Below are 24039 nucleotides of genomic sequence, written 5' to 3'. Positions count from 1 at the left end.
CAGTCTGTGATTTGCAGACTTTGAGGGTTTCTGCAGACACAAAATGTAAATGAGGGTCCCGCAGAGTACGCCCTTCATGTAGGTCAACAACACAAGTTCAGCTTTGATTAATCCTAAACCAGGATCTGGGAAATCGAACCCAAACAGCCAATCAAATTGCTGGTGACTTGCGCCATGCCACCTACACTTGACCAACAAAGGGACGTATGCCTCATTCAAATCTGTCGATTGGCCTACTAAAGCATGCTTTGGACGTCAGAGAGGTTAATGGGGGTTCAATTTCATATTATTCAAAATAATAGACATGGTAGCGATGAAATATAGGATGTGAAAAAATCAATGCAATTATTTATTACTATATATTGAGTTCCCATTTACCCTGGGGAAATAAGAATATGCTTTGCTGTCACTGAAGTTTAATATAGTCATTAGATAACAAGAAAAGAAGCGTGTACACTCCTTCGTCTCTACCGACAACCAGCATTCAGTAGGTCTGTGATGCGTCAGGAAACGAAAATAGCAATAGCATTGATGCAAATATCGCTTTATGCACAAAAACACCTAAAGATTACTGTTTACAGCAGTTCTTCATCATATACTGAGCATACAAAAGTAATAACTAGTGCCATTATGTAGCACAAATCGGTAGTTCCAGGCATATCAAATCAGACCATGGTTCTGCTGATTACTAGTTTCTCAATTGCATTTTCTATATTGGAAATGTAACATTAGCAAATATCACAAAGGGATGACATTCACAGCAACTCCACCCTCAGAGTTTTGCTCAAAGGTTAGAAGTACCGCAGTTCATACATCACCCCACAGTCGGGTGGCAAGGATTCCAGGGCTTGGCTTGGCTGGGCAAGCAAATGGCAGGAGCGGTGTAAAAGTCCCAAGCAAGCGTGTTGTCACAGATAGTCACCATACGTCACACCTGTCATATTTGGTCGTGTGAGCAGAGTACTAAGTATTGACGTGTGTGCAGTCGTTTGTTTCTGAATCATGAGAAACATGACTCAATATTCAGCATCAGTACTTATTGGATGGCAATTCATTCACATAGGTAAGTATAACATCATGCTGCAATGGCATCCCCTACCCACTCACCCCTCCTTTTTCAGATAACTCTCCTATCTCCAGTCCCTCGTTTGTTTTTTGTTCACTTGTGACTTGTGATGTGCATGCCAATATACTTCCTCAACAAAACCACGGATCTTTCGATAGGCTAAGAAAAGCATATTCCACTTCAGCAGGCCTAAGTTATCCACAACATAATCTAAATATAAGATCCGCTGCTTCCATAACGTTTTCAATTGCAGTTTCAGGGATAGGTATCAACCTGGCTCTGAACAAACCAAGCACACAAATCAGCACTTCGGATTCCGCTAACGCCAGCCGGGCAGTGGATGGGAACAGCGACCCACACTACCCGAACGGGTCCTGCACTGCCACTAGGCATCAGACACCGTCAGAACCTTATCTGTGGTGGCAAGTGGACCTTGGCTGCTCTCTCTTTGTTTCAGAGGTAGTCATCACAAACAGAAACTATGCTGGTTGGTCAATTTTCTTTTTAAGTTAGTAAATCCTTGGTTGGTAAATTTTCTCTCTATGTATTGGTTTTTCTTTCCTTTATGTCAGTATTCCAGCTTTTAAGGCGTATTCCGTCAATTTATATACTACTCAAAAGACGGTAAGGACCACCCAAATCTCTCGTATTACTAGGGATAATGTGTCATGGCATGATGTACAGTGATTATAAACCAACCCTCAAACGTTATAATGCAAAATAGGTGGCACACCCAGGAATCAATAATCGAAAAGTGTATCCCTTGTGATGAAAGGTTCACCTTCAAGCATATATTGCCTGACTGTGTGGTCTTGGGAATTGCAAGGCATTCACATTATCAAAAAGATAAAATTCTGAGAGATCTCTTTTCCCGTGTAAGCTGGCATTTGGTCTGTATAATAAATTTTAAATATGTAAGAGAATCATTATTTGCTTTTTTGAAATTTGGTGTGATGATTTTATCAACTTAGATTGTCTGTCCAGGAGGTTAACGAATCGTAAAATAATGGCCCTCCTGTGTGACACGTAATTCCTATCATAACCGATGTAACTATCATCAACCAGTCTTTTGAGCCAACTCATTCCTGATTAGTTTTAAATATTTGTTAGTACTGGGCACAACCACCAGAGACTAAGGTGATGACGTAAATCCTGCTGAAGTATCGTGCAGGAAGCAGAGGTACCGTAAGTCCCCATGACCCCGGCGAGGTGGACCAGCTTTGGTTACTGGTGGCCTATAGCCCGTGTTTTAAACTGTATGAATGATATAGTTATGCCGAAACGTGTTTGATAAAATGTGTGTTTAAATATAACTTTGCATTCATGACTCAATTGTGAATATATGAACTTGGTCTCGTCGCCGTATGGCTGAAATAATGCCGATGCGACGTTAAATTTTAATTCACTCACTCATGACATGATATAGAAACTATAGTAATATATAAAGAATCGGTTGGTCCTCAACCTTGTCTTTTGGTAGTATGTATGGATTTTGAGGTATCCAGATTCCCTTCTAAGCTAACAAGCCTTCTTACAACACACAGAACATAGTCCCTTATGAAACCTCTAACTAGGATGTGTTGTTGTATGTTGAGTTCATGGTTAATTCCGTTTCCACAAATTCTAAGTAATAAGGATATGTTTTGTTGGCCAACGTTTTCCTGTCAGTTGACGTTCCTTACAACTCAACGTCTCAATTTAACGTGAGGGTTTTTCCGAAAACAATTAATTAACTTCATCATGAACAGTGTTCAGGAATCACTATCAAATAGTGATGTTATATGTTTGCGAAAAGGTGCGCGTATCCTGCGCCTCAACTCAAGGTGAGCGTTACCCGTCACAAACACATGCAGCGGCAAGTCAAATGTTAACCTGAAGAAACATACAAATAAAAAATAGGGAATTGCATGGGACATCATTGTTGTGACTGATGCGTCATATTTGGCAATACCATCCACATGTCTACATTTGAATGTTGTAAACCTGAACAGATAACTTGATCAGTCGCATTGTGCTCTTTTAAATCTTCGAAGAAAATGTTTGCCAAAATGCACCTAAAAATTTGTGAAAATTAAGACAGGACTGGTGCTGCTAAATATTGCAGCAGGAATATTGCTTGACATAACGGTAAAGTTGTCTATTGGAAAGTTGACATCACTCACGTGTCATACATATGAAACAGATGAGGCGGTTTCAATGGGTACTTTTATTCTGAACCCGTGAATATCAGGGGTAGGATAGGTATTCAGCAACCCATGCTTGTCGTAAAAGGCGACTATGCTTGTCGTAAGAGACGACTAATGGGATCCGTTGGTCAGGCTCGCTGACTTGGTTGATGCATGTCATCGTATCCCAATTGTGTGGATTGATTCTCATGATGTCAATCACTGGATTGTCTGGTTTAAATCAGTGGAAGGGAATTGGTTACACAATCAATTAAATTTATTACAGAAGTGAGTCAGAAATTTGAGTGTGCGAGCAAAGTTAACTAGTTCCCTACCTCTCTAAAGTGTGAGTTCTAACCTCTCATTTCACCCGAGGAATTCGAATTATATTCAAAGTGCAAGATCCTTTTTGAATTTGTTTTTATTTGTTTGGAGATTCTGCTTATGTCTGCTATTCAACGTTAAATACAACATTGATACACCAAACACACAAGTAAACTAGTCATTTGTTTGTATCCCCTGCTTTGATATTGCTGGAATATTGCCAAAAGCGGCGTAAAAGCATATTTACTGACTCAATAAACTAGTGGACACATTCTGAAACATCGTCCTGTATCGTTCAATATCAATGTCGATATTTATGTAGCAATATTTTGGTACATCGTGAACACAGCATATTCACACCAGGACAGCAGAGTATCAGAGGCCTATTATACGCATTAAGAGTTTAGCATAATTGAGATATGCCCCTTCTCCTTTGAGCATGCATACCCCACTTTGCCATGTGCTTTAGACCAAATTCTATTGTATACCCTATACGTAATGGTATAGAATGACATGTGTGTATGCTGTTCAGAAAGTGTAACCGTTCACTCCCAGTTTGAGGGCAACTGCACCAACTATGTTATTGAAATATCAAATAATGGTACAATTTATGCACCCATGTACGATTAAGTGTGGCTAAAATGATTCGTCATCCAGGTATTAAAGGATGCTCAGTCTTTCTATTTGCACATTGCATCATGACGTAGGAATTTTTGTCAAACCAAGGTGAACGTCTTCATGATTTCGACATCCTCCTGGCTGATAACGTAACGATGAATGAGGCCCTCGTCTGTCGCCACTACCCGGGCCCGCTGGGGACGGGCCTGACAGAGACTCTCCCCTGTCACTCCCCCCTCAGCGGACGCTACCTGCGGGTACAGATCCCCTGGAATAACGATACAGACTTGCTGACGCTGTGTGAAGTCCAAGTCATGGGGGTTCCAAACAGTATGTTGTTGTTTGTTCTTCTAAAGTGAATGTGCAGAGCGTTTTTGATGTATTTTTCTGCTGTTATGTCCAACTGTTGTTTTATACGTCCTATTGTATAATGTAAGGTCATTAATACATGTCTGGTTCGCCCTGGTTATGTGTCCAGATTTGTCATCACCATACCCATGATCCCGGGTTTCACCCAAGTGGTAAACGTTTTAGAGCTGTAGGCTTTCCTTCCACACGAAGCTAACACGCCATGTTATAACTGGAATTATGTTTAAAGAGACGTTAAACCCAACACACTCACTGACTTATCCATACAGGTATTGATCAAAGAAGTCGACAATACACACGTGTCATGCATTAAGATTTCTGTACCACTTCATTTTTTCTTTACCAGAGATGGCCCTAACTCGTCAGACCAACAAACGAGTCACCTCCAACAAGCTGAGAATGATGACGTCATCGCTCGAAATGTGCGCCCGGGCGTGCCAGGAGGGGCTTCAGTGTGTGGGTTTTAATTTCTCCCCCTTGGCTGCCAACATGTCCAACTGTGAGCTGCTGGCTTCCACCATAAATGTCGTCACCGACGCCGACTGGAGTCTCTATGTCGCCAACTCATACGACGTTTGCAGCTGCTGAGGCTGAGGCTACTTTGTGACTTTTCAAATGGTTCATCCGAGTTCTTAAAATATGATGTCAATAATATGATTCAACAATTTAGATTTTCTGTCCCTACTTCAAGACATCACATTTGGATGAGATTGAGACTATTTGAATAATATCCAAATGTCTCTAAGCTATACCTGATGTATGTAGATAGTTGTCATCATACAAAATAAATGAATGTGATGCCAATACTATTTGTATGACTCAACATATTGGGAGCATACTGCTCCATGGCCTACAATTCATTGCCACTGATGGAACCATAATAATTGTTTCAGAACACCAAACATGTCCAGTGAACAATTGTTTTTAACTATTTGACTTCGGATGTCGCTAATGTATTTTATTTTAATGACACATACACGTACAGAAATGTCGAACTGAAGATATGTGAATATGAAATAAAATTCAAAAGAATTATTCGAAAAGGCTCATAAACAGCGTGGTACGTGGAGTGGCATAAACTAATTACATGTAAGAAATGTGCTGCTAAAAGCGTGTTTTATAATGATATGACAAGGATGTACTCCTATCTCAACACTGAATTAAAATTTTAAGTCACTTTAACACTCACATCAGACGCGACGACAAGAACAGAAGTTTTTTTGCACAGGTATTATTTTCGAGGAACAGTTCTAATATGCGAAAGTTTCTACACAAACTAGATTTACAATATTACTGGTGGATACGGAAGGCCCCAAATGAGCATCCTGCAATATAATGTACATTCAGGGGCAGATCCAGGTTTTAAACAAGGGCCATTCCACTTGAGCCACTTGTACCTTCAGTGGGACTGAAGGGGTCGTTGTCGGCACGGGTACTACAGACAGTCTACCTTCGAACACAAACACGATATATTAAACACGATATATTAACCATTATTATGGCGTTTACTGATTTCTGAGCAAATGCACGAGAGCGAAAGGAGGCTGCTGTCAGGTGAAATAAACGTCAGCCTGGTTCCCTGGGTATGATGCGCAGGCGCTGCAGCTGTAGCTGAATAAACGTCTGCTCCGTGTGACGTATTTCCTGACATGTCGCGGGGATTGTTTATAGATTTAATATTTTTCAGAAAAAAGTACTTTATTTGAGGTGAAATTATAATAACAGGAAAGATAAGTGAAAAATTACGAAATTTAATAAGAGAATGAATAATTAAAAGATGTAAACTATCGGAATGTGCCGAACATTAGCGATGTTTACCGAGCTATTTTAGGTATTTCATTCTCTCTCCACACACTTTTCAACATATTGCCATATTTCACAACGCTCCCTAGAAGGGAGGCGACTCTTGCTTTGACGCATTTGTGTACCGCAGGTATCCATGTAGGGGTATTTGCTCAAATGCGGTTTTATAGTTGTTCCCCGACCAGTGTGTCCAATTGCACTCCCTGGGGAGTATACAACCCAAACTGCCTAGGGGCGCTAGAAGGTTTTAAGATCCACCTGACATATCGGGTACCAATTCCCTGCTGGGTGAACGGAGACACATTTGAACTAAGTCGCTTGCCCAGGTTGACACCACACGTTTTGACACTTGTGTTTCGGGTGTATGTACGTATTCGTGTTTCCACCATCTGGTCATATACCATCGGACGAGTCGGTTCTTTTGAGTGCACAGAGTGTATGTACTGTACACTAGGGCTAGTGACAACACTGTAAAGACCTGTAAACATTGTTGGTCCAAAGGCTGAATAACAACCCGGTCACTTGCACGATCTCATACGATCTCAGCATCTGGCGCTTGCTAGCCTGGCGCTTTTCACCGCTTTCCCACTCCGCCCATCCCATTGATTATGCATGCCTTATACTGGCTACGAACGAAAGCCTTATGATGCCACTTTGGTAACATAATAAAAAACATACATAAAAAAATAATTTTGCTTCAATCATTTGTTTATTTTTTCGAAATTTTGAGTTTAAAGTTATAGCTTCGTACTTTCAATTATTTTCCCATGGCTTCGAGTTATTCTCGTAACTTCGACTATTTTCTCGTTATTCAAGTATATTTCACAAACTCGAAATTACGAATTTTTCTCGTTGCTTCGAATATTTTCTCGTTATTTAATTATTTTCTCAAATTACGATTTTCTTCAAACTCGAAATCTCCATTATTTTAACGTCATTTCAATAATTTCATCGTGATTTGAACTGGTGATCTTAAAAATTCGAAATTACAACTTTTTAAACATACTTGAAATAACGAGTGAAAGACTCATAATGTCGGGTTTTAAAAAAACAACAACTTGAAATAAGGTGAAATAAAAAAAAACTCGAAGCAACGAGAGAAAAATCGAAATTTCGAGAAAAGTATTGAAATAACGAGAGAAAAATCGAAATTTTGATTTTTTAAATAGATTTAAAATAACGAGAAAACCCCGAAACAACGACAAACTATTCGAAATAACGAGAAAATAATCAACATTTCAAGAAAATAATTGAAATAACGAGAAATTCGGATTTGAAAAATAAATCTGATTAAGCTACCAAGTATTACAAAATAGTACAAGTGATTTCCAGCTTTGTTGCGCACTTTACTAATCATATGACTGTAAATAACGGCATAGGTCTGACGTCTTTAAGTAAGCTATAAGTTATATGTGGTTCAATAAAAAAAAGGTATCGTAGATATCAAACCAGTAATATAGTTCACGTTATCAGTTTCAATTAGCATCCGGTGGGAAGGGAGGCGACTCTTTCTTTCATCTCGACAGGGACGTCAGGTGACACCGAGGTATGTTAACAGATACTTTACCTTAAAGAGTTACAGCCACACACAGAGCTCATACATAATACCATAACAAACATGTTATACACACATAGGTTTGACTAAAGAAGCAGAATGCTCTTGTTCTCACATTTACACATATACGACTTAATTTCATTTCATTTCCGTGGTCTAGTGGTAGAGCGTCCGCCCGGAGAGCAGAAGGTCCGGGGTTCGATCCCCGGCTGCGTCATACCAAAAGACGTTAAAAGATGGTACTTGTTGTTACCCTGTCTGGCGCTCGGCATTAAGGAGCTAAAACAAGGACTGGTCGGCTCGGAGTCAGTATACTGTGTCTGGTTGGGGTATTCATGTTAAACTGCGGCATGGTATCTCAGTGTGCTAGCACTATAAATCGGCATCAGTCCGAACTAGTAGAAGCAGCCACACATACACGTGCATGCTCGTCGCTATATAAGTGTAATAATAATCTTGGACGCGACGTTAAAACCATTTCACCTCACCCTACCTTAGTTCATTACATCAATACCTCTGGTTTAACATCTGGACGTTGGGATCAGATGGATTAAATAAAAGGTAATTAAGTCTATGTCGTCACAAGACGACACATCAACTGGCATCTTTCAAGTTGTTAATGATTTATATGACCTGCTTTGACAAAATCTATGCCCATACTCGTGTAACATCTACTTCAGCTTGATAATAAGGAGGCGTAGTCCGTGTGTAAACCACGTGGTATACACATGATTCAGCAACAATCTGTGTTCAAACCTGATAAGGTAATAAACTGAGCACGTTTAACCTTTGTATCAACACTGGATGTTTAATAAATATAGACTGTCTTCTAGTTGTAGAATTTCAGACATTATCGTAAAATCTGAACTCACTGGTGGGGAGTTTCGCGTGACAAAATTTAGCACCACCTGTTGTGTTCGATAATCGACGACTCCTTTAATATCGCCAGGACAGAATCTTCTATCAAAATTCTTAAACAAACGATAGTTGTAATACATAATACCCCTGTCAGCAGTTGTTTTTTTAAATAAGTGTTTTGGTACCTGGAGGTCACCGTCGGCGTCTCCAACGTCACTCATAATTTGTATCAGGTGGCGTATACATGTTAATTATTATATCTATATTATCTTTACACTCCTATTAAACTGTTAAGAAAATTCGTTCATCGTTTGTTATCTACTTTCCCGGCGTTTTTAAGAGTTCGTTGTTAGGCTGGGACGGGTAACTCAGGTACTCGGGTCGGTTGGGTCCTGATAAGGACCCGGGTACCCACAGGACTACCCGGACCCGTGGTCACGTGATATATTGTGTAATGACATAAATTATCTAAAACTTTATGGTTACACTATAAGTCACTAATTACCTTATTCCTTCTGACTTTTATATGTTGGAATAAAGATAAAACGCCATGCAGTAATCTTCAGTGCATGCATGACCAGATCGTTTTACACGCGTACCTTAATACATTTTATCAGGGCTACGGTCATACTTTTCCAAATCGGACAGTTTGTACTTATCTCTAAATATCTACAGCGAATACCCGGGTATTGACTTTAGACTCGTCCCAGCCCAAGTTCGTTGGTACTTAAATATTTATGCATTTTGCAGTGTGTTACTGTTTCAGGATGGCGACCTCCCAGAAGCTGAGAGAACACTTCCTGACATGTACAATCTGTACAGAGGTGTTTGTCAATCCCTGTACACTTGTGTGTTATCACACCTTCTGTCGGAAATGTGTCGTCAACTACACCAAAACAAGACCAGAAGCCATTAGCGCCAAGTCTCTCATCTGCCCATTCTGCAGCAAGTTGACGAAAGTACCTGAGCCTGAGAGACCAGTGGAGGAGTGGGCGCATGACGTCAAGCCTAGCTTTGTCATGCAGGGTCTCTTGGATTCGTTTGGTCCAGCATCTAAAGGTAAAATCATCTTATTCTTGAACGTTGGTGAGCAGTCGTATTTACTTATTAAATATACTTATATATATTGTATATTTATACTTATATCTGTCAATATTCAACAATGTATTGTGTGGCTGAACATTCTATTCCTTTATGCTTTCCCGGTAGAAATGGTCCTTAGAAAAAAATCAGAAGGATCCTTCTCTTCACATCAAAAAGCGTGATGCAACGCAAAAATACAAAAGGACAGATTTTTAGAAGGGCTTTATTTTAACACCCTATGCATTCGTTAAAGGGTCGGTAGGAAGTGATCTATTAGGCAGTCTACATTCATGTATATTCATTTTGTTTTTGTTGTTTTTGTTTTACGCCGCACTCCAGCTTTATGACGGCGGTCTGTAAATATTCATTTCATTTCTGATCGAATCAAACTATATGGCTATGCTTTGCTTTGTATATGTTTGTTTTAGAAATCAGTGTATAAACGATGTCATATGCAACATCACTGAGTGAGTGAATTGGAGTGTATGGCTTTTATCAAGTCGGACGAAAGCAAAAGAGGAATCTGAAACTAGCTGTGTATTATGAAAAGCTAACGAGAACAACTGTGCATGTGTCCCCTCGTTATCCAGAGAATATTTGAAAGAAACGTTCCTTGTGGAATAGGTTTGGAATATTTATTGTATTGTTTGATAGACATTTTTCAAAGTTGACGGATGACAAAGTAGGCACAATCTATAGATAACTTCTTTGTTTACTTTATGTTGCTTTTAATACAACGGTATAAAGATAAATATCCAATTACGTTGGTTTATTCGTATAACGTTTTCTTCATTCCATTGAGGTCTCTTCATGTTTGATTTAAGTTCAGATAGTAAGAAATAGTTCCTTTATCTGTCAATGCATTTCAGATACAACCTACTGTGCGTACTGTAAAGAGGACGGGGAGACAACTCCAGCTGCTGTTTGGTGCTCGGTCTGTGATGACGCACTCTGTGAGAAATGTGTCAGGGTACACAGTCGCATCCCATCTACTCGTCACCATGACGTCACTGACCTGTGTGGGGAGGTCAAGGTCCAAAGAATGCGTAAAGTGATGTGTGACGAACACAAACAGGAATGCATAGAATTTGTATGTAAGGATTGCAGGAAGGCGGTGTGTCACAAATGTTGCACCTTACATCACAGAAAATGTGATTTAGTTGTCACAATCGAATCAGAGATATTGCCAATGAAAACAGAACTGACGAAGAAGAAAGAGACTTTATCAAAGAAGCAAGAAGACACGAAAGCCAAAACGGATGAATTGAAATCGATATTAAATAAAGAAGCATCTCGATATGCACAAATGGAGGAAGACATCATGTCTATAACACAGAAAGCCATAGAGCAGATCAAGCTTAAGGAAAGAAAACTTCTGGATGATCTGAAAGAAATGTCAGACAGACACATTGGACAATTGAAAGCACACATTAAGTCAAGAGAGTTGTCACAGGAGATGTGCCAACAAGAGGCTGAGTTAATAGACCAGGCTCTACAATCTGAGTGTGACATGGATGTGTATGAGATGCATCGGGGATATGAGGCAGGTGATGTGGAGGCTGTCGGAGAGTTGGGTCTGGCAGAAAGAGATAGAATAGCCAGAGTCACATTCAGACATGACATGGAGAAGCTGAGTAAAACACTGGGCGAGCTACAGCTGGGCGAGTTAGACGTCCTGTATGAAGGTGTAGTGGACCTGAAGGGTGATCCTGTGTTACAAGACACCATTAACGTAAGAATAGCAGGAGACAGATATGCAGCATGGGTCGGTGACGTGACAGTGATTGAAGTGGATGGTACAGATACAGTAGTAGTCACAGACATCAACAACAACAGTGTGAAGTCCTTCTACACCAGGAACAATCAGCTTTGTCACAGTAGGCTCAGTCTGAGCAGAAGCCCCCACAGTTTGTCCAAGCTGATACAAAATCAGCTGGCTGTCACCGTGCCAGGTATGAAACAGATTGTAACAGTGGAAGCCAACCCTGACCTGGAGCTGCTGTCAACCATCACAACCAGCAAACAGTACTGGGGTTTAACATATCTGACTCCGTCAACACTAGCAGCAAGTTCTCAGTCTCCTCCCTGTGTAGATATCCTAGATGTGACAGGAACCGTGTTGAGGTCATTCAGTCCACTCCACAATGGTAACAACATGTTAAAGTATCCCACCTACCTTTGTACCACGAGAACAGGAAACATTTTGGTGACTGACCAGGGATCCAAGTGTGTGGTGTGTGTGACCCCCGGAGGAGATGTGGTGTTCACCTTCAGACCTACTGGAGTCAAAGCACCGGAGAATCCACGTGGTGTCACGAGTACCAGCACAGGTGACATCCTGGTTACAGACGTCTCTCTACACAGAGTCATCCATTTGACTGAGTCAGGACAGTTTGTTAGAAACATACTGACTTCTGAGGACGGTATTGAAGAACCAATAGGGGTTGATGTAGATGGTCGTCGGCGGATGTATGTTGGTCTGTATTATCAAGGTGTTGTGATGACGTACATGAGTTGACAGTGAACATGGCAAATGCTTATCAACCTTGAATCGTGCGGATGGACTAAATGCAAACTAAACATGAGTGTAATGAGAATTATAAAACATTGCTCCATCATTAAAAAAACATAAAACCTTCCACACGTAGGTGTTGTTTGATTGCCATTGCTTCTGTAATTGTTCTCTACTGAAATTCCGGGATACAATTTATTTCCGGCAACATATGTTTGTCCTCATAGGCAGCTGAAATGCATCTGGTGGTCAGGCTCTGTGACTTGGCGTGTCACCTCACCCTGACCACGTGGGACGCTGTTCATAATATCAGTCACAAGTTACACTGGCCCGGACCGCGGAGTTACTCTGGTCCGGTCATACAGCTTGGCTATTTCTGACAGAGGAAACAACATTTACATATTGACTGTTCACTAAAACAAATATGTCTGCAATTCTTGGTGCATTATATGTCTGATCATCATTCGCCTTTGTAATTATGTAATTGTCTAGTGTAGAGGCTAGCGAAGTTGAATCCGACAAATACGTGCAGACAGTGACACGTGTTTTATCCCGGAACCCCGCCTGCAGGACAATAACTGGTGGGAACGCCTATTTTAAAAAAAAAATGAACACTACTCCCTACCAACGATTCATAAATCGTCATATTTATTAATTCAGATTTCACACAAAGCGGTACGGGTTTCACTCTCCACCATAAAGGATGTTTATGCCCCTTGTCAGATGACTGCTATACGCGAAAAGGTACATAAATAACCTACTGAACGAATTATGCTTAATCAATGTTTACAGTTGAAAACAACCGTAATGCCTTCGTGATAATAGTCCAAGAAAAATAGTAATATTCTCTCAATTTGAGGATTCTATCCCTATTGAGTTCACGGGAGGAAACCATTGAAACAGCAGTGCAGTCATTCGTGCCGAATTTAGAGTAAGAAACTCTTCTATTACCAATGACTATTCGGTCTGTTGATATAAACGGCATCGGTCACTTTGTTGATGGTAATTATTCTCAAAGTGGAACATTAAATGAGGAAACGATTTAATTATTGGATGAATAAAGAACTATATTACTCCAAACTAGCAACGCACACGGCGCATTTAGATCAGAGACGTGTGTGACGTTGGTTATGAATATGTGTATATTCCAATATGCAAGGTGGCGTGTGCGGATCTAGGTAGGGAGTGACATGGAGTCGACAGCTTGCGGTATATACAAGTTTGCTTTATACGAGTAGATATACAAGATGCACTGTGTACGCAGGTCGGCACATAGTGGTAGTGACTGTTGCGTCCCGGAGCACGTCGTCTGAACCCTTGCTAGGCTAAGGTAATTTATGATACGTGGTGATGAGGATTCCCACCTTATAATTAAGTGATTCTAGACATATACATGTCACGGCTACATCCTAACTAACCTTTGGAATTGAACGTTCATTCAGAAACATGTTTTCCTGAATCAGTCGATAAGACAGAACTAATAATATCGAACAACTAGTGGTGATACATGCACGTGATTCTTATGTCTCAGACAGCTTTCCAGATTTGGACTTAACATGTGTTCATGTTCCAATTTTAAAAAAAATAAAAGCGACAAAACCATAATCATTAAAATGTTCTTCTAAAAGTAGAGTCCAATGGCACATGTTTACTGATAGGTATTACAGCTAAAATTGATAGAATTATCATTAAACCAACCGCATGTTATCAGAAATGAGCGGGTCACTGTAACTCGATAATGCTCTCATATTGCTTGACGTCACGTTCAATAGTGACGTGGACCGCCTCCGTGGTCTTGTGGTAGAGCGTCCGCCCGGAGAGCGGAAGGTCCGGGGTTCGATCCTCGTCTGCGTCATACAAAAATACGTTAAAAGATTGTACTTGTTGTTACCCTGTCTGGCGCTCGGCATCAAGGGCCTAAAACAAGGACTGGTCGGCTCGGAGTCAGTATACTGTGTCTGAGTTGGGTATTCATGTTAAACTGCGGCATGGTATCTCAGTGTGCTAGCACTATAAATCGGCATCAGTCCGGACTAGTACAAGCAGCCACACATACACGTGCATGCACGTCGCTATATGAGTGCAATAATCTTGGACGCGACGTTAAACCCAATTTTACCTCACCTCACCAATAGTGACGTCATCAGGTTTGGTCTATGACGTTTCCATATTTGTAAAAGTGGGTCAGTGACATTCGTATTGATTGCAGTAAATGTTTCAAAACCGATGTTGTTGTTTCTTTTTATTTGATAACAAATTCCATCCATTTTATTATCTATTATAAGGGTAACGCTATTTTTCAGGGCATTATCATTTGCAGGAGAACGAGGTCTTCTATTACCTGCCCGACGAAGTAATATGATCCTTATGCACACATCAGTAAGTACATAAACTTGTATATGAAAAGGACATACAAAACAAGTAATAACTGAATATAATCATGTTTCTGACACTCTGTTAATAGTCAGAACAACAATATCAAACACTTTTAAAGCAAACTTCAATGGCATATAAATATTATAAGTCCCACGCATTCCTGAAATGTTAATAAAATATGAAGGGTTTCTGTGAATAATTGTTCTCGCGCATAACAACGCAGTTCCCTATTTCACGTTATCCGTTTCCTCCTATCGCGCTAGAAGGGAGGCAACTCTTTCTTCAACCCCGGCGCGGAAGTCAGGTGACCCCGAGGTGGAGGTAGGTTGTATGCAGACGCTCTAGCTGTGACAGTAATAACCACACGCATGTACAGCTTTTATGTTACACCATAACATACCAGGGATACTATACAAAGACTATAGACTGCCTGATCATACACACATAGATCTGACTAACTACTCTAAATGTATGTATGTTTGCGCTCGCTGGGAATAGTTACATATATTCCATTTTACATAAGCATAATACCAAAACAAGATACATTCATATTCTTGTCATGTAATAGGTGAATTTGTGTGTCAGAGGCATCAAATGAAATGTCAGACGGTCTATGTCGTATCTTTAAGTTGTTAAAGATTAATATGATAAATGTATATGACTTGCGTCGAGAAAACCTGAACCCGCAAGTGTAGAACACTTTGGTTACGTCTACTTTCGTTATGATAATGAGATGACGTAGTCTGTGTGTAAGTCACGTGGTACACACATGCTCACACATGATTCAGGTACACCATGCAATTAGTGTACAAGCATGATACAAAGACACTTTGATGCAAGGCATCAATACGGCCACAAAGCAAGTCTTTGTTCGTCACATATATTGCTGCCTCCATATGAGCATGAGAGAAGTGAAACACGCGATTCCCGATGAATAAACATTAGGCGGGAAACAGATCAACGAACAAATTGTTTTGAAGAAAAAAATATTTATTGAACCAAAATATGGCAGTCAAGAAATATGGAAAAATAATACAAATTGTTTGACATATGATTATGATTGACATATATTAGCAAGAAATATACATTGATAATGCAATAGAAAAGTTAATTTTAAATTTTACTGGGAGACTCCAAATGAAGCCAAATTGTGTCTCTTTCTGGAGTGCAACTCGAAATTACATGTTATGTACATTGCTAATTTTATAAAGGAAAATATGTATTGACATTGTGTTCAACCTCCATACTCTATACTATGATTTACAAGTCCTATCTTCTTTTCTGTTCTGATAAGAAAAAAATATAGTGACATCGATACGATTGGGTCGACAAAAGAAATGTCTCAAACATTTTCCCAACACAGGCCTGTTTAAAACAATATGTTTGGCCTCTATGCTATTATCTTCCTAAAATACTGAATAATACACTATTTCGACAGTAAATAACTGAACAGCTAATAACATGTCCGGCATTTTAAATACAAGTACGCCAAATGTGACGTGTTACAAACATCCATATAAAACCATGTATGTGCGTGCACTTTCTATTCACTAACCCAGTAGACCCATCAGCTCTTCAGAAAACTATTACAAGTAGACCACGGTGGCATGGCTGATAAGATTAGTCCATATCAACAGGGGATGTCTGAAAGATACCAATATTGTTCTTGTTATTCTATTTAAGGCTGTATCGTAAATGACGTCTTCGTGGTGAGGGGTTAACCCGACGACATGTATCACTATTAGAAGGGCGACACTTAGACCTCGCCGAGAAAGACTATTCTATCAGAATTCCTGATGCAATGTTCAACCCATACATTTTCTGAAACAAACGATTATTCTGAATAAAATCACCTTCCAACAGTTACCTTGGTAATAAATGTTTGGTACCTGAACGTAACTGTTGGCGACTTCAACAGATAATAAGTGTTTGGCAGCGTCTTGCTAGTTCACCATAAATAACGTATACTTCTGCGTTCTTCTGATAAAGAAACAAACGACTCGTGGTCGTTGTTCAATGAAACGATAATAACGAGTCGTTTACTTCTTATATGAGTTTCAACATTATGTACAGCCTCTTTAAGGATGATGATATAATTACAAGCTTTAAAAATATTTCTTCATTGTTCTATGCGATACCTCAATATAAGACAGCCACATAATAAAGAACAATGAAGAACGAAGCGTGGTTTATTGCACGATAAAACATTGTTCTACCGTGACGTCATTTGTGGAGATTCGAAGATGCGCTGGCACGTCGTACATATTGGACGACGTTAATTTTAAGATGGGAATATCCAGTGATATTTCCTGGGCTAGGCAGATATATGCAATGGCCGAACGTTCGTATCCAAAAGCGGGAGAGATATGACAATCGGTACTGGGAGAAAAGGTACAGATAATCGACGTGAGGATTGTGAGAATATGCGCGAAATACCAACTTGGGCCTAAACTGGACATGTCCGACATTGCTGAGGTCGGATTCAATAGAGGGAGTCATCATTATTAAAATACGGGCAAAAAAAATTAAAGCCTGTGCATTTGATCATCATCCTTAAAGAGGCTTCTCATATAAGGAATAAACGACTCTTGGTCATTGTGTATCCTAAAATAAAACACTGCGGTCAGAATAGAGCATATAGGGTGCACCCCTCGTGGTTTATTCTCCCTGCAGTGTTTCATTGTACGATAAACAACTCCTACCTGTCATTTATTTCTTATTACGACTACATTACTCAGTATATTGTATTGTCATCTCCTTCCAGATGGCGACCTCCCAGAAGCTGACAGAGCACTTCCTGACATGTACAATCTGTACAGGTGTCTTTGACAATCCCTGCACACTTGTGTGTTATCACACCTTCTGTCGGAAATGTGTCACCAACTACACCAAAACCAGACCAGAAGCCATCAGTGCCAAGTCTCTCCTGTGTCCATTCTGCAGCAAGATGACGAAAGTGACTGACCCTGAGAGACCAGTGGAGGAGTGGGCGGATGACGTCAAGCCAAGCTTTGTCATGCAGGGACTCTTAGACTCGTTTGGTCCAGCATCTAAAGGTGAAAATCTTTTTCTTGAAGGCGTTGGTGTTCAGTTCATCAAATATAACTACATATACATAAATCATCAGAATAAAATCTCAAAAATCCTCTTCCACACATGAAAAACATGATGCATCGCAAAAATACCAGGATTGATTACTACATTTCAGATACAACCTACTGTGCCTTCTGTAAAGAGGACGGGGAGACAACTCCAGCTGATGTTTGGTGCACGGTCTGTGATGACGCACTCTGTGAGAAATGTGTCAGAGTACACAGTCGCATCCCATCTACTCGTCACCATGACGTCACTGACCTGTGTGGGGAGGTCAAGATCCAAAGAAGGCGTAAAGTGATGTGTGACGAACACAAACAGGAATGCATAGAATTTGTATGTAAGGATTGCAGGAAGGTGGTATGTCAAAAATGTTGCATCATATATCACAGGAAATGTGATTCAGTTGTCACGATCGAATCAGAGATATTGCCCATGAAAACAAATCTCATGAAGATGAAAGAGGCATTATCAAAGAAACAGGAAGACATAAAAACCCAAACTGATGACCTGAAATCGACGGTTAATAAAGAAGCATCTCGATATGCACAAATAGAAGAAGACATTATGTCTATAACACAGAAAGCCATAGAGCAGATCAAGCTTAAGGAAAGAAAACTTCTGGATGATCTGAAAGAAATGTCAGACCTACACATTGGACAATTGAAAGCACACATCAAGTCAAGAGAGTTGACAGTTCAGATGTACCAACAACAGACTGAGCTGATGGACCAGGCTCTCCAATCTGAGTGTGACATGGATGTATATGAGATGTATCAGGGGTGTGAAGCGGGGGATGTAGGGGCTGTCGGAGACGTGGGCCTGGCTGAAAGAGGAAGAGTAGTCAAGGTCTTATTCAGGCATGACATTGAGAAGCTAAGTAAAGCACTAGGGGATCTACAACTGGGGGAAATATGCACGCTGTATGAAGGTGTTTTGGACCTGAAGGTTGATCCTGTGTTACAAGACACCATTAACATCAGAATAGCAGGAGACAGATGTGCACCATCGGTCGCCGACGTGGCAGTGATTGTAGTGGATGGTACAGATACAGTTGTCGTAACAGACAGGAACAACAAAAGTGTGAAATCCTTCTACACCAGGAACAATCTGCCTAGTCACAGTATGCTCAGTCTGGGCAATGCTCCGTGGAGTCTGACAAAACTCACACACAATCAGGTGGCTGTTATAGTTACAGATATGAAACAGATTGTAACAGTGGAAGTCAACCCCGGCCTGGTGCTGCTGTCAACCATAACAACCAGCAAACAGTACTGGGGTTTAACATATCTGACTCCGTCAACACTAGCAGCAAGTTATCTGTCTCCTCCCTGTGTCGATATCCTGGATATGACAGGAAACGTGCTTAAGTCAATCAGCCCACTCCAAAATGGTAACAACATCTTACAAAGTCCCTACTTCCTCTGTACCACGAGAACAGGAAACATCCTGGTGTCTGACCAGGGATCCAAGTGTGTGGTGTGTCTGACCCCTGAGGGAGATGTGGTGTTCACCTTCAGACCTACAGGAGACACAGCACTGACGTGGCCACGTGGTATCACAAGTACCAGCACAGGTGACATCCTGGTTACAGACTTCACTCAGCACAAAGTCATCCATCTGACTGAGTCAGGACAGTTTGTTAGAAACATATTGAGAGATCAGGGCGGTATTGTAAAACCGTCAGGAGTTGAAGTAGATGGCTGTGGCCGGATGTATGTTTGTATGTATGATCAAGCTGTTGTAAAGATTTTCATGTTTTGACAATAGACATGGCCGCAATCCCTATCAACGTCGAATTGTGTGGATGGACGAAGTAAATTCGTATGTCCGTCTATGTATAGATATTTCGTGGACAAAAATGCATATTACTAATTCAAAAGAATAATTAAATCGCCCATATGTTGCCTTGTATGATTGCAATCACTTTTGTAATTATTACACGCTGAAATTCAGGGACATAGTTTGTTTCCGGCAACACATGTTTATCGTAATAGGCGACTTATATGCATCTGGCGGTCAGGCTCTTGACTTGCTTGATTGCGTGTCATTGCACCCTGAAGTTGCTCATAATATCAATCACTGGTTATTTGATGATACAGCTTATATATGTCTGACTGTGACCTCTAACAACATTCACTTATTCACTGCTCAATAAAACAAATATGTCTGCAACTCTTGGTACATTGTATGTCTAATTATCAGTCGTCTGTGTCATTTCTTAATCGCCATGTGTCGACTCAAACGTGCAGACAGCGGCATGTCTACAAAAATGTAACTGTCGTCGTAGAATGTCTCCATCAATGACAGATGCACTGATATAGGTGCGGTAGAAGGAAGTGACAGAGACTTATGCTTGATTAACTATTGCAATTGAAAACAACATCAATACCTTCCTAATAACAATCCAAATAAAACAAGTCACGTTGACGTCTCAATTTGTGGGTTCGATCCCGATTGTGCGAGAGGAGGAGAACCATTGAAACAGCAATGCAATAAGTGCTGAGTTAGCTCCGTTGCACGTGTCCTTTACACGCATTGACTTTGGGTTTGATGACTTTAATCACTTTGTTCATGAGTAGATAATGTTTATCTAAGTGAGCATTAAATGAGAATGCGTTTTAATTATTTGATGAATGGAAAACGTGTATTCCTCCGAACTAACAACACACAGCGAGGCGTTTGTGATGTTGGTTGTGAGTATTTGCATATTCCTATATGCAAGGGGACTGCGTACGGATCTCGGAAGGAAGTTACAAAATCAAGTTTGCTGTATGCAAGCCGATATATACACAATGAAAAAAGTTAAGCACACTCTTATTTCTGAAACATGACAAATGGCAAAAATCATGGCATGGGATGACTGACCACAGGAGCTGGGCGATACCAATGTCATCGGATAGAACAAACATTTGACAACAAATTAAGAAGATATTGGTGAGTTGTGATTGAAATTTACTGACAAAAACATCATGGTAACACAGGTACTGTTTTTTACCTTAGACTATACCTCAAAAACGTATGGAGCTGCAGGATTAAGTAAACGAGTTACGTTTGATGTTTCATGTCAAAATGTTCCTTAAAGTCTCTACTTGTGGGTTCGATCCCGATTGTGCGAGAGGAGGGGAACCATTGAAACAGCAATGCAATAAGTGCTGAGTTAGCTCCGTTGCACGTGTCCTTTACACGCATTGACTATGGGTTTGATGACTTTAATCACTTTGTTCATGAGTAGATAATGTTTATCTAAGTGAGCATTAAATGAGAAAGCGTGTTAATTATTTGATGAATGAAAAACGTGTATTCCTCCGAACTAACAACACAGCGAGGCGTTTGTGACGTTGGTTGTGAGTATTTGCATATCCCTATATGCAAGGGGACTGCGTACGGGTCTCGGAAGGAAGTTACAACATTGAGTTTGCTTTATGCAAGCCGGTATATAAAAGAAGCACTATGTGCCATGTCAGCAAATAGTGGGTGTATTGTTTGTGCCCCCGGAACACCTACTCTAACCCTAGCTTGGCTTAGGGTGAGAGCTCCCTTTCTTTGTCTCTGAACCAAGGCTTAGATAGCCATGGTCACCCACCGGAAAACGGATTAAGTCATCAAATATAAACAACAGTTATTAATTATTGGTAATTAATATTCCATATCTTCTTGAACGTCTGACGGCTTTTTCTACATGAATCTTCTTCATTTTCTTTACGAACAGTGAAAACCTTCAGGATGATTGTTAGAACGGGGACCTGTGTGCTGGTTCCAGATGTGGCAGGGAAATTTGGCGTTCATGCATTCCCGCATGCTCTAGACCCATGTCTGTCACTTGACGCCACAGGGGCTGTGAATAGTGGAATAGACAACCTCTCGGTGGTAGCAAACACAAGCAGTCGGTCATCTTCCCCGTCCTCTACACACAGAAAACCTCTTCCATCATATGTCTGGGCCCATGTTCTTTCTAAGATGACAGGATCTCTGGTTCCTGGAACTGATGCTTGCATGAAGTACTCCCTGGCCGTCCAAGATTATTGTACTTATATAGCGACGTGCATGCACGTGTGTGTGTGTGGCTGCTTGTACTAGTCCGGACTGATGCCGATTTATAGTTCTAGCACACTGAGATACCATGTCGCAGTTTAACATGAATACCCCACTCAGACACAGTATACTTACTCCGAGCCGACCAGTCCTTGTTTTAGCCCCTTAATGACGAGCGCCAGACATGGTAACAACAAGTACCATTTTTTAACGTCTTTTGGTATGACGCGGCCGGGGATCGAAACCCGGACCTTCCGCTCTCCGGGCGGACGCTCTACCACAAGACCACGGAGGCGGTCTAACAAACAAAGAAGCATGTGAGAAGAGTCCATAGTCTCCTGTGAACATCTAGCTTAGGTCCATTTGTCAACAAGATGAACAACTCTTGTTTATGCAATCAGAAAACGACGAAAGGAGCTGTCTTCGTTAACAGCCTGGGGCAGACAATGCCAATTAACGTGATAGGGGTGATGCAGTTTGCCATCATATTTATAGTAGGTCATATGAGGTGTAGGTCATAAGAAGGCAAGCCATCTGCACAGCTCAGTTGGTTGAGAGTAAAATGTTCAATAAAATGGTGATTCTCGACATTTACTACACTATGGCTACACGGCAATTAGCCTTTGCAAATCGTTCATTCAGAACTAAAATTATATTAAAACATGGAGCGATACATTAGCCGTGGTTTACCTTTTTTTGTCGGGTTTCTAAATTTGGAATTTAAGTGAAACAGGAATATGTTCCCATTTTTCAATATGTAAGCAACAAAACCCTTTCATAATCATAAGAAATCCATTGGCACATGCGAACAACAGGTAATATTGACTTGTGAATTTTACTGGAACAATATAATAACAAATATGATACAGCATCATATAATTGTATTATTATACTTTTCTCATTGTGAGCGGTGGGGGTAACAATCAGGTAATGTTATGATGGTGAGACTGGACAGTGATGATACGTTGCTGATGTCAACGTTGGGCGATATTGACAACGATGGTAGTTTGTGTTATGATACTGGCTAGCGATGTATCTCCGAAATAGACAACCCTGCAATCGCCCCAAACCCTTCACATACTTTTACATACTACACATTACATACTTTTCGGTGTATTCTTTTCTATATTTAACTAAATTAAGGCTAACAGTAACGAGTTTTGATGTAACAGTAAAAGGTCGTCATTTCATTGTAATGTTACACATTGAGGAAATGTCAAAAAAGAAACATGATCAAAACTTGAAAAACAAAGGATATGAAAATTGAGTCACTTTTCCAAATAAGCTGAATAGATATTGGATTAGTCCATACATACATGTTTGTAACAAACCCGAATTCCCTAATGCTGGTCAGCATTACAATATCTGACTGATGTCCTCAAGTACCGTTCAGGAAATGAATAGTAAAAGGGCGCTTGCGTGTGTGTTCGTGCGATTGGGTAGGGAGGGTACACATAAAACTTGCAGTAAACAATATTTTGTTCCACGTGTATACAAGTTCCAGCGGATCTTTTACTCTTTTACAGCGGATCTTTTACTTTTACCTGGAGGTAAATATCGCGTCAAGTTTGTGTCGTTTTTGCTTTGTTTTGTTGTTGTTTTGTTTGTTGTTGGGTTTGTTTGTTTGTTTGTTTTTTGTTTTTTGGGGGTGGGGGGTTTGTTTTGTTGTTGTTTTGTTTGTGTTTTGTTCTTTGTTTATTGTATTTTGTGTGTTTTGTTTTGTTGTTGTTTTGTTTGTTGTTGTTGTTTTGTTTTTGTTTTGTTTTGGTTTTTTGGTGTGTTTTTTTTTTTTTGTGGGGGGGGGGGGCACAATGTATTTGTTCTGGTCACAATGCCTTAATTGGTTATCACCTAATTCTCTGAAGAGATACGATATAGTTTTCTGCTGGGCATGATATGATGTTGACCGATAGCAATAATTTGTATCCGTTGTTATTATATCTGGTTTCCCGTTCCTCCGATCGGAACACAGCGAGTTTAGCACAGAACACAAGTCAAACGGTGATAATCAGTAATAAGCAAATGTTAAATCTGCGAAGAAGCAGTCGAACCATACTTCAATCCTTTCAAAGCCGTTTGGGTGTTGTTTCGCTTTTATGATTAAAATTATATACGTTGCATTTCCTGCTTTGACAAACCCCCAACCCGAAGTTATATTTCACAACGTTCGTGTTACATCTAC

At 40.3% G+C, this 24039-nt stretch overlaps 3 protein-coding genes across 3 annotated transcripts; all 3 read left to right on the top strand.

Moving 5' to 3' along the window:
* The first annotated feature begins 630 nt into the window (after nt 1-630).
* On the top strand, nt 631-5417 carry LOC124138974 (fucolectin-4-like). Its single transcript, XM_046505907.2, has 4 exons — nt 631-1063; nt 1320-1553; nt 4282-4503; nt 4889-5417. Exons 1-4 carry the CDS (start codon nt 1003-1005, stop codon nt 5128-5130), a joined length of 759 nt encoding a protein of 252 aa, XP_046361863.2. The 5' UTR covers nt 631-1002; the 3' UTR covers nt 5131-5417.
* Nucleotides 5418-7869: 2452 nt separating this feature from the next.
* LOC124138895 (tripartite motif-containing protein 2-like) lies at nt 7870-12587 on the top strand. Its single transcript, XM_046505786.2, has 3 exons — nt 7870-7891; nt 9525-9817; nt 10711-12587. Exons 2-3 carry the CDS (start codon nt 9526-9528, stop codon nt 12357-12359), a joined length of 1941 nt encoding a protein of 646 aa, XP_046361742.2. The 5' UTR covers nt 7870-7891; nt 9525; the 3' UTR covers nt 12360-12587.
* Nucleotides 12588-15005: 2418 nt separating this feature from the next.
* Nucleotides 15006-19703, top strand: LOC124138896 (protein wech-like). Its single transcript, XM_046505788.2, has 3 exons — nt 15006-15050; nt 17494-17785; nt 17938-19703. Exons 2-3 carry the CDS (start codon nt 17494-17496, stop codon nt 19584-19586), a joined length of 1941 nt encoding a protein of 646 aa, XP_046361744.2. The 5' UTR covers nt 15006-15050; the 3' UTR covers nt 19587-19703.
* The last annotated feature ends 4336 nt before the right edge of the window (nt 19704-24039 follow it).

The sequence above is a fragment of the Haliotis rufescens genome, unplaced genomic scaffold, assembly GCF_023055435.1.
Source record: "Haliotis rufescens isolate VD_foot unplaced genomic scaffold, xgHalRufe1.0.p SCAF_19, whole genome shotgun sequence".
Taxonomy (NCBI): Eukaryota; Metazoa; Mollusca; class Gastropoda; order Lepetellida; family Haliotidae; genus Haliotis; species Haliotis rufescens.
The sequence above is the reverse complement of the archived record's forward strand: the minus strand, read 5'-3'. Positions and strand labels throughout refer to the sequence as shown.